The following is a 12,066-nucleotide window of genomic DNA, read 5'->3' on the forward strand; positions in this document are numbered from 1 at the left end:
CTTTCTTTACAATGGTTATTTGAATTTGTTTTTCTGAAAAATTCCCTTTTTGGGTCAAAAGAACATAAAATTTAGTAATACGAAGCCCACCCAGTACCAAAATGTCATCTCTGGGTATGAAGAGTACTGCCTCAACTGTCGCGTAGCAGCCAGAGACAAGGCAGGACAGGCAACTGTTTCCAATGAGAGCACTGGAGCTTCCACCATCTTATCTGCCCAGAGAGGTGGTGGATGCTCCATCCCTGGAAACGTTCAAGGCCAGGTTGGACAAGACCCTGAGCAACCTGATCTAGTTGGAGATATCCCTGTTCCTTGCAGGGGGGTTGGACTAGATGACCTTTGAAGGTCCCTTCCAGCCCTAACCATTCTATGGTTCTGTGATATCTAAGAAGGTCCTTTTCCCTACGAAGGTCCAGGCACCACCCTTTGATAGCACAAAGGAAAGAGGACAGTGCTCCACCCTTCTCTGCTTTTCCTTCCCGTGTCAATGAACACAAAATGGTTGCTAACTAAACAGTAGTTTCTCAGAATTCATGAACATTCCAAACCTCTATTAAAAGTTGGGGGGAGCTGTAAAGGAATAGCACCTTCAAAAAAAGAGGTCATTAGAACAGACAGAAAAGCTCTCATAGAGCACCAGCTAAATTGTAAGCAGGAATTTCTGAGCTTCCATATTGGAATATTCAATTTGTTATCTTTACGTGGATGGTCCTGGTGTTTACCACCTCCAAATAACCATTAACGTAACCGTTAATATCCACAATCAGGAAAATACTCTCTATAGGCAATTTGCAAGGAAATTTTCAGTATCAATATAAAAACAAAGGGACTGCTCACAAGCTTAAAGTTAAAATTGGAGTTTGCCTTTCTGAACAGAAATGTGAAACTACCCCTGAACTGCAACGAAATGTGAAACGGAAGAAATAAAGTCCAGAATAGACCAAGTATATTACTATAAAGTAGTTATGGGGAAAAAAAAAGAGCCATCTTTGGCTTGACAAGGCCTTTATAACTGGCACTGTCAGACAGCTCGACAGGCTGTGACAATAAATCTGCACTCTCAAAATAGAGCATTTTTGTGCCCAAGTATAGACCATTTCTAATACACAGCATTCTTCATGTAAATGCACGTAGCATAGCACAAGCACGTGTGTTCTGTACTGTTTGTGTAAGTGTTAAGATACTCTGTATAATTTCTGTGTCAAAAAAGCTTTGCTGTGAAATGTACCAAGTCTATTGAAGAAATATAATTTACAAAAACTCGTCCTTTTTGCCCCTTTAAAAACCACTTCACTAAAACAGTTTAGGTGACATTTCTCTCAGCTCAGAATAGTAATTTTCGCATTTTCTCATTCTTAATGAGTATCAATCTTCCTTGCACCTCTTTAAAAGTATTTTAGTATGCTACTTAGGATAATATTATGCTTTACAATCCACTGATTTTGTGCCATTCGAGTACCAACAGCCTACAACTTACATGTGAAACAGAATCAGTCTTTATCTCACCTGTAACCTTGACATTATCCAGTAAATGTTGATCCAGCTGCATTATACTACTGTTTTCTTCTTCCCCAGAAGGCACTCCTGTGTTTACCAGTCTCACTTTTCCTCCAGTTTCTTCACTGACCTTGAAGCCATCAGCAGTTGCTTCAGTCCCTGTGATTTCTGCACCAGCTACCACAGCAGATACTCGCTTGTCCTCTGGAGTTTTAAGCTTTTTAGATCGAGATCTGGTGTGCTGGAAGCTGTTATAAGAGATATTCCTGTCAGAGCAGAATGTCTGTCTTGGATAAGATAAAACGTCTACCAATATATACGTCCCTTTCACCTGCTTAAAGTGGTAAAAAGCTGACAATTTTTCATCTTTTTGTGTTGAGATAGTGTTTACAATTTATTAAGTGATAGATTAACAACTGATTGGATTTAACCTTCTAATCTCTTATCACCATTCTGCGGCAAACCTATTAAACTGTAAAATAACCTTAAGTAACTATCACTTAACCAGCATCCAAACTAGCTTTTTAATGAATCATTCTTTTGAAACTGCAAGAGAATATCCATTACAAAAGTAACAAAGACAAAACATCCTCAGTTGCACAAAATTCGGTATTTCCAAACTCCTATGCTAATAAAACACTAGTCTGAATATCATTGTAAAATCAGATCTGTTTAGATATCTTAGAACTTTTTAATACGCATTTTAACACAGCAAGCATCTGAAACATGGAAAAGTTCTGATCACCAAATACTTTGAATGGCTACAATATCAAGCAATACATTTCAAAATGCTGTGTAGAAAACAAAGTTGAAATTCAAGATTTTTTTTTTGCACCCTCAGAAGTAGAAGGGAAAGGTTAAAGCAGAAGAAATGGCACCCCTTGTCAGAAACTGGTTTGTAATTTATGTGCTCAGGATAACAGGAACAGGAGATTAGTTCAGTTTCAAATTCAACTATGTGACATGGGAAGAGATTTTTATGTGCTTCATTACACATCAAGTTTCAAAACTCGTAACACACTAGTGATAAAAGCCCAACTATGGCAGGTGAAACCAGGAGTTTTACAAAGGTCTCGCATCTTAGGCTACAGACATCTCCAGAAAAACATTCTGTTATCCCTTACGTTTTATCTTATGCCCACCAGTGTATATCTTTCAACATCCTCTCTAGAAAACAGTTATTTCCAGAAAATTTGCCAAAGAATGAGACATCTGTCAGTTCACATTGTAATACAACAGCCAGTATTTTTACTGCTCACATGTAGTCATTAGATGTTCTATTGTAGCAAAGTATTTCAGCCACAAATGTGAGAGTTAAGCTCTCCCTGTCACTATATCCATGGAGACTTCCATAGATGGTATTTCTGTTTTCACTCTGCTGGAACTTGTTTTATTCCCATAATCAAAATGATGACAGTTTCAATCGACACGTTACACTAGAAATGAAGCTGAATAAACATTCTCTCCTCCCTTTGCAATATGCATCGCTACCATGCTCGAACAAAAGCCAACTCAAGAATTAAAGAACATTACAATTGTGTTCATTAGCTTAGCTAAGTGCATGAAATCAACCCACCTGTTCCTATGATAAAACTTTCAACACAATTATTATAAAGTCTTTGCTTTTAGTTAAGACTGACTACCTGTAAGGGTAGTATCAAACGAACCACTGCTGGTCCAAGTGTGAACTTGCAGTTATGCTGCACAAAACATAGTGAAACTCACTACAGGGCAAAATGGCATTCAACGAGCTACACAACAGAATTACTCTCTCTCTGTGTCCAGGTTAATATTACACACATTCTAACAAACTGGCTGTCCAACTGCTTCACTGGTTGCCTTCAAGAACTGATTCTACCCAATAAACTATTCTCACCTAGGACAAACCCAATGTTCTGTTTCTCAAATATAATATTCCACTAAGGTGGCAGTTGGTCCTCTTCTTTACAGGTTGACTTTTCTATCATTTTTCTCAATAAATACAGTAACATAGAAAGAAAATGATGAAATTCAGTTTAAGAGCACGTCTAAAAAGTAACTGTATGTAAAATTATTTCAAGGAGGAAAAAGGTCTTTAAAAATGCAGTATTATCTTTAACCAGCAACGTGCACTCTGGAGCAAGTTGACTGAAGCAATAAAACTGCCCATCCTAGGCTAGAAATTACGTAGATCTTTTTTACATAATGAAGAAGAAGATCCATAAAGATTCTGTTAAGTAAGACAGGAAAGCATCGGTGCACAAAAACATTCGTGCAATGTAACCAAAAAACACAATGCACACCAAGAAGATAGATCCAGCTATGAAACTGCTTTAATAGGTCAAAGCTTTCACAGTTTCAGTGACAAGCTGAGAAGGTTTTTTCTCCTAATTCCCCTACCGGTGTCAGCACCAACAACTGAGATTTAGGCCTTCCTTATGCCAAAGGATGATCTGTGATTGACCCATGGTAGACACACAGAGGTTTTGGCTGCAGCACTGCTGGAGTGTGCCCAAGAGGCAGCAGTGTCTCCTTGGAGTTAGATGGCAGTGAGGGCTAAGACTATTGCTAGAGACTTCGCACAGCCATTGAGATTCTGCCACAGCTTCGTAATAAGCTTTTCCAATTTAACCTTCACCTCAATTCTTAGGAGACTTCTCCCTTGTCTTTTGGTTGCAGATGTCACTGAAAACAACGGCAATAATCCACACTTTGAACATTTTAATGGAATATTTTCTATTAAAAAAATTTCAAATACCACACGGGAATGCATTTTGATGCTCTCCATACTCATTAATTTCAGCTATACACCTAACTTGTAAATTGGATTAATTTTTATAGTCATTCTGAAAAAAAGACTTGCTTGTCCCCAAGTTAATCTTAATACAGAAGACAGGAAAAAAAAAATTGTCTAAAGTAAATGAATTCAAATAAAACATCGAAGAAAGTGGAAAAAAAAAAAACAAAAAGGAAATTGATATCATATTGAAGACAACTAAATGGAGGATAAAGAAACATAAATACCGCTTGGGAGAGTTTTTTATTCTCTTTCTTCTCTGCAGCCAGGTCTTTACTTCAGGTGTTGATTCAGGAGTTGGTTTTGTATGATCAATGGTGTATAAATCCTTGCCTTCTTTCCACAGCTGGTATCTGTCTGGTTGAAACTTCCTCACAAAGATGTCCATGGATATTGTCACCATGTCTTTCCTACAAGTGCACTGCAACAGAAGACAGGAATTTATACTCAACAAGTAACGGACGATGCCACAGCTTGCAGTAAAGAAAGTCCAAAATAAAAATCTCACATGTGAATCCAAATTTTCCTTTTTCCTTCTTCCTCACTTCTTTGGGGGTCAAGAAATGTTCAAGAGAAGATACTATCTGAAAAAATGTGACACACTAGAATGCCACAAAGGTACTTATGGAGACTCCATTGTGTGATTAACTCCTACATGTGGAGACCACAAAGAAACTATAGAATTTCTTTTTGCTCCATTAGCTGTGATATTTTTAAGTGCAACACCATGTTGAACCCAGAGACTGCACATATTTTCAATGGTATGACAATTTTCTTTTTACAAATAACTCTTGTAGTATCCACATGACCCAAAGGTCTTTACAGTCCTACCTTTTAAGTCTTCAAAACAAAATGCATACGAGTGCCAATCAAGTTACAGTTTTGCCTAGGTTTTCTACAAAGAGGAAGGAACACAAGAGGAGACTATTATGTTTAAGGTCTAGAAGAGTGTGTTATAAACATGTAATCTGACTCTCTGTGCCATGCAGATCCTAAAATCTCATGCAGTACTTTCCTGATCAACTTTGCTCTAATCCCCGATTTTAGTCCCCAAAGGAATTTTTACATTGTTTTTCTTTACAAATTATGCATGTGAGTGGGATATTTTTGACTTATTTTAATAAACTTTTAATGATGATCAGGAAAATGCAGAGGAGTCTTCACTTAGAATACTGTAGATGCTGAGACAATTTTCAGACTAAAGTTACTGTACCCAGTGTTCCTGCATTGAAAGCAGCGTGGGCAGCAGGGCGAGGGGGGGGATTCTGCCCCTCTGCTCTGCTCTCCTGAGACCCCTCCTGGAATACTGTGTTCAGCTCTGGAGTCCCCAGCACAAGAAGGACATGGAGCTGCTGGAGCGGGGCCAGAGGAGGCCACGAAGATGATCCGAGGGCTGGAGCACCTCTGCTTTGGAGACAGACTGAAAGAGTTGGGGCTGTTCAGCCTGGAGAAGAGAAGGCTCCGGGGTGATCTTATTGCAGCTTTCCAGTGCTTAAAGGGGGCTACAGGAAAGCTGGAGAGGGGCTTTTGACAAGGGCGTGTAGTGACAGGGCACGGGAAAATGGCTTTAAACTGAAAGAGGGCAGATTTAGATTAGATTTGAGGAAGAAGTTGTTCCCTCTGAGGGTGGTGAGGCACTGGCACAGGTTGCCCAGAGAAGCTGTGGCTGCCCCATCCCTGGAAGTGTTCAAGGCCAGGTTGGATGAGGCTTTGGGCAACCTGGTGTAGTGGAGGGTGTCCCTGCCCATGGCAGGGGGTTGGAACTGGATGATCTTTGAGGTCCCTTCCAACCCAAACCAGTCTGTGATTCTATGAACTTAGTGTTATAGCTAAATGACTTTGTGAAAGGGCAAAACTCAGACAGTATTTTCTTTCAGGTAAATAGAGATACATTCAAACAACAAAAACGCATGGCCTGGCTTCCTAGTTTGCTACAGCTAGCTATCGCCCCTTTTAAACAAGGAAGATGTTTAATCAAAAGTTGAAACACACAAGAGACCGAATGCAACTTTTCTACTAGCTAGCTTTCTATGTGTTGGATGCAAATTTCTTTATCTGCTATTTCCACCTAGCATTTCTAGTCCACCCTTCTTACTCCTGAAAATCCCAAGATATACACTGTGAAGAAGGCATCTGAGATATATTAAAAATGCTTGCTTTCCTTCCAATACGTCCGTGTCAATATGCAGTATATTCACACCACTGCCCTCTAATGGGAGACGGAATGAAGAAAAAAAACTCAACATAGAAATTGTAATTTCATGCAGCTGTCTTTAATGATAGTTTTCACCCAAAATATTATTAGAACGTTCCTTTTCAAACAACATTCAATACGTACATAAACACACATTCTGTAAAAGGCTTAACCTTATTGACATAGTGTGTTTCATTCAGACAGCCCCTGATCAGTCGCAATGAACAGTAACAGAAAAGCAATTAAGATACAGCCATATGCTGGAAGCATGCATAGATGGCCCTCTGTAATATTTTTAACTTTTAAAAAATGAAGTTTGTAACGTAAAGACAACCAATGCTGGATTTTCTCGCCATTTACCCGCAAAATCCTTTCATATTCAAGCCATGTTGCTACATACCGATTAGAAACAGTTGTTAAAGCGAAAATTTAGAGGATTATTGTTTTTGCTGTTAGACATCAAGACCTCCAGTGGTTTGGAAGAAAATGATTGTCAGCATTGAAGTATCAAAAAAATAAAAAATCAAGTAATAAGCTCTATTAGTTTCAAGGCCAGGTTGGACGGGGCTTTGGGCAACCTGGTGTGGTGGAGGGTGTCCCTGCCCATGGCAGGGGGGTTGGAACTGGATGATCTTTGAGGTCCCTTCCAACCCAAACCATTCCATGATTCTATGATGGTATGACAATAATATACAAAAAGACTCAAAATACATCATATCTAAACGAGGCACAGAATTTCTCTCTTTCAGTAATCTTTGATCAGTTTCTGCTACCTTTTAATATGACTACTGCAAAATGATTTTTAAAAAAAAAACAAGCAGGCATTAGAAATACCATAGCATTTTTTAGAAGTTTTAAAACTTTTAAAAACATACACTTCTGAGTAGAAAGTAATGTAGAAACACCATGCTGAACACTATTACTGCTTGCCTGAAAATACAGAAGACAAGCTTCTAGGCACTAAAGGGTAAAAATATTTGGAACTATTGTATCAGACAACTACAGTAGATATGTTCCGAAAACCACTTCTACTCATAATTCTTAAAATGAGCGAAGGAAAAAATAAAATTTGTTGCTTTGATAAATAATCTGGAGGATTTTTCATTCTTCGTGGTGGTGGTGATGGTTTTTAATGCTTTTTCTTCATTTCCCATTTCACTGACTTGTAGCTGACAGTTATATGGCTTCCTGCTCCCAAGACAAAAGAGCGACTGAAAGATTCTCTCTAAAGTAAAACTAAATGTCATTCTGTTGAAGAAGCCTCTAGGGACAGACACAAAAGAGACATGTCACTGTCTACTAAAATACTCACAGTGATACTTTCATGAATCACGGTAATTTTGGAAGCATCTTTTAGTACTTTTAAAAGTAAATGCAAAATCAAAGTTGTTGGATCACCATGTAACATACAGCTGATGTTGCCATAGACAAACATGCATTGGGAAGAATTATTTTCTATATTCAATAGAATTAGTCTGATACACATTCTTCAATCAAAGATTAGTATGACAATCAGAATAGTTAAGGTGTTGTGGTTTAACCCCAGGCGGCAACGGAGTCCCACACAGTCGCTTGTTCATTCCCCGCTGGTGGGATGGGGGAGACAACCAGAAGAGTAAAAGTGAGAAAACTCGTGGGTTGAGATAAAGACAGTTCAATAGGTAAAGCAAAAGCCACATGTGCAAGCAAAGCAAAACAAGGAATTCCTTCACCACTTCCCAAGGGCAGGCAGGTGTTCAGCCATCTCCAGAAAAGCCGGGCTCCATCGTGCATAACGATGACTTGGGAAGACAAATACCATGACTCCCAATGTCCCACTTTCCTTCCTCCTCCCCCAGCTGTAGATGCTGAGCGTGACATCATATGGTGTGGAATATCCCTTTGGTCAGTTGGAGTCAGCTGTCCCAGCTCTATTCCCTCCTGACTTCTTGTGCACCCCCAGCCTCCTCGCTGGTGGGGTGAGGCGAGAGGCAAAAAAGGCCTTGACTCTGTGTCAGCACCACTCAGCAGTAAAGAAAACATCCCTGTGTCATCGACAGTTTCCAAGAGAAATGCAAAACAGCCTCATAGTAGTCACTGTGATCCATCCCAGACAATACCAGCATGTGAGGAAACACAGCTCTCTCACAGTTCTTTGACATAACACCATTAACATCATCAACATCACCATTACTATTGTTATTATTTATCCTACCATAAAAATGCAGCTTGCAGGTAAGCAATTCAAATAACATTTATTAGTAGCTGCAAACCTTTATAGTAAGGAATTGGAAGAAAAATGTTTCAGCAACTTTAACTAATTGGCATAACTAAACGTGAGATATATTTGTAATATGAAAAAATCACCTAGGAGAGACACATTTGGTCAGAAGGAATTTTTCAAATACTTGCTATTTGTGAATGGCAAAAAGAATAATTATTTTGTACTTAAAAAAAAAGTTAAATTCTTCCCATTTTGGACTCTGATTCAAGAAAATTTAAAGGAATACAACAAACTTCTAGACTTCTGCATATTAAGTTAGATAAATAGTTAAGCACACTTTAAAATAGGCGCATTTTTCTCCTAATTACTCTCACTGAGGTCATCGTAGAACTCATGTTTTTATCAGCAGCATACTGACCCACTGACATCTATGCTAGTACCTAAGAACAGCTCTTGAAAAACTCGCTCCAGCCAGCGAGTCGGCTTTGTCGGAGGCCCAGCTGAAGTGTCTGTACACCAACGCACGCAGCATGGGAAATAAACAGGGTGAGCTGGAGATGCGTGCACATGAGCAGGGCTACGACCTTATTGGCATCACGGAGACGTGGTGGGACGACTCCTATGACTGGAGTGTCAACATGGAGGGGTATAAGCTTTTTAGAAAGGACAGGAAGGGGAGACGAGGAGGGGGTGTCGCTCTCTACGTCAGCAACCGGCTGGAATGCGTGGAGCTTCGCCTGGGGTTGGAGGAGGAGCTGACAGAGAGCTTATGGGTCAAGATTAGAGGACGGGGACAGATAGGGGATGTTACAGTAGGGGTCTGTTACAGGCCACCTGGCCAGGAGGACAGAGCAGATGAGGCACTTTATAGCCAGATAGGAGCAGCCTCGCAGTCACAAGCCCTGGTCCTCATGGGGGACTTCAACCACCCTGACATCTGTTGGAGAGACAATACGGCAGGGCACAGGCAGTCCAGGAGGTTCCTGGAATGCGTGGACGAAAACTTCCTCCTGCAGGTGATAGAGGAGCCGACAAGGAGGGGTGCCATGCTCGACCTTGTGCTCACCAACAGGGAGGGACTGGTGGGTGATGTGAAACTTAAGGACAGCCTTGGCTGCAGTGACCACGACACGGTGGAGTTCAAGATCCACGGGGCAGCAAGGAAACTATTCAGCAAGCTCTGTACCCTAGACTTTAAGAAGGCGGACTTCGGCCTCTTCAAGGACCTGATGGGCAAAGTGCCGTGGGAGGCGGCCCTGGAGGGACGAGGGGCCCAGGAGAGTTGGTCCACATTCAAGGAGCACCTCCTCCAAGCTCAGCAGAGGTGCATCCCGATGAAGAACAAGTCGGGCAAAAAGACCAGGAAGCCCGCGTGGATGAGCAAGGAGCTCCTGGACCAACTGAAAATGAAGAGGTTAGCCTACAGAGGGTGGAAGCGGAGACAGATAGCCTGGGAGGAATACAGAGAAGCTGTACAAGTGACCAGGGATCAGGTGAGGAAGGCTAAAGCCCTGAAGGAATTGAATTTGGCAAGGGATATAAAAAGCAATAAGAAATGCTTCTATAGGTATGTAGGGGACAAAAGGAAGTCCAAGGAGAATGTAGGCCCCCTCCGGAAGGATACTGGTGCTCTGGTTACCCGGGACATAGAGAAGGCTGAGGTACTCAATGAATTTTTTGCCTCAGTCTTCACTGATAAAGCCTCTTGTTTTACCACCCAAGCTGTGGAAAGAACTAGCAGGGACTGTGAGGATGAACCACCGCCCACTGTACTTGAAGAGCAGGTTCGGGAACATCTGAGGAACTTGAAGGTGCACAAGTCCATGGGACCTGATGAGATCCATCCGCGGGTCCTGAAGGAACTGGCGGATGAAGTTGCCAAGCCACTGGCCATTGTATTTGAGAAGTCGTGGCGGTCTGGCGAGGTCCCCGATGACTGGAAGAGAGGGAACATAACCCCCATTTTTAAAAAGGGGAACAAGGAGGACCCGGGCAACTACAGGCCGGTCAGCCTCACCTCTGTGCCTGGCAAGGTCATGGAGCAGATTCTCCTGGGAACCATGCTAAGGCACGTGGAGAGCAAGGAGGTGGTGGGTGACAGCCAACATGGCTTCACCAAAGGCAGATCGTGCCTGACCAACTTGGTGGCCTTTTACGATGGGGTGACAGCATCGGTGGACAAGGGTCGACCAACGGATGTCATCTACCTGGACTTGTGCAAAGCTTTTGACACTGTCCCGCACAACATTCTTCTCTCTAAACTAGAGAGGCATGGGTTTGATGGATGGACCACTCGGTGGATAAGGAATTGGCTCAATGGCCGCACTCAGAGAGTAGTGGTCAATGGCTCGATGTCCAAGTGGAGACCGGTCACGAGTGGCGTCCCTCAGGGGTCCGTGTTGGGCCCGGCCCTCTTCAACATCTTTGTCGGTGACGTGGACAGTGGCATGGAGTGCACCCTCAGCAAGTTCGCCGATGACACCAAGCTGTGTGGTGCCGTCGACACGCTGGAAGGGAGGGATGCCATCCAGAGGGACCTCGACAGGCTGGAGAGGTGGGCCCGTGCCAACCTCATGAAGTTCAACCAGGCCAAATGCAAGGTCCTACATCTGGGTCGTGGCAATCCCAGGCACAAATACAGACTGGGTGGTGAATGGATCGAGAGCAGCCCTGAGGAGAAGGACTTGGGAGTACTGGTGGATGAGAAGCTCAATATGAGCCGGCAATGTGCTCTTGCGGCCCAGAAGGCCAACCGCATCCTGGGCTGCATCAAGAGGAGCGTGGCCAGCAGGTCGAGGGAGGTGATTCTCCCCCTCTACTCTGCCCTCGTGAGACCTCACTTGGAGTATTGTGTCCAGTTCTGGAGTCCCCAACATAAGAAGGACATGGACCAGTTGGAGAGGGTCCAGAGGAGGGCCACGAAGATGATAAGAGGGCTGGAGCACCTTTCCTATGAGGACAGGCTGAAAGAGTTGGGGCTGTTCAGCCTGGAGAAGAGGAGGCTCCGGGGTGACCTTCTAGCGGTCTTCCAGTACCTCAAGGGGGCCTACAAGAAAGATGGGGAGAGGCTGTTCAGGAGGGCCTGTTGTGATAGGACAAGGGGTAATGGTTTTAAAATAGAGGGAGGTAGATTCAGGTTGGATATTAGGAAAAAATTTTTTACCATGAGAGTTGTAGAACACTGGAACAGGTTGCCCAGAGAGGTGGTGGATGCTCCATCCCTGGAGACATTCAAGGCCAGGTTGGATGAGGCCCTGAGCGGCCTGATCTAGTTGGAGATATCCCTGTTCCTTGCAGGGGGGTTGGACTAGATGACCTTTGAAGGTCCCTTCCAGCCCTAACCATTCTATGATTCTATGATTCTATGAAGAAGAATAGTAGGACTTCATTAGGTTA

The 12,066-nt window shown here is 42.6% G+C and overlaps 1 protein-coding gene across 1 annotated transcript in view; it reads right to left on the bottom strand.

Moving 5' to 3' along the window:
- The window catches only part of KDM4C (lysine demethylase 4C), a 286,953-nt gene that overhangs the window by 125,690 nt on the left and 149,197 nt on the right, over positions 1–12,066 (bottom strand). Inside the window, exons 9-10 of the mRNA XM_086628662.1 lie at positions 4,501–4,694; positions 1,507–1,745 (exon numbers count right to left, since the gene is read on the bottom strand). Of these exons, the coding sequence (XP_086484788.1) occupies positions 1,507–1,745; positions 4,501–4,694 (433 nt within the window). The remainder of the gene's footprint in view (positions 1–1,506; positions 1,746–4,500; positions 4,695–12,066) is intronic.

This window comes from Tauraco erythrolophus, chromosome Z (genome assembly GCF_009769465.1).
Source record: "Tauraco erythrolophus isolate bTauEry1 chromosome Z, bTauEry1.pri, whole genome shotgun sequence".
Classification (NCBI taxonomy): domain Eukaryota; kingdom Metazoa; phylum Chordata; class Aves; order Musophagiformes; family Musophagidae; genus Tauraco; species Tauraco erythrolophus.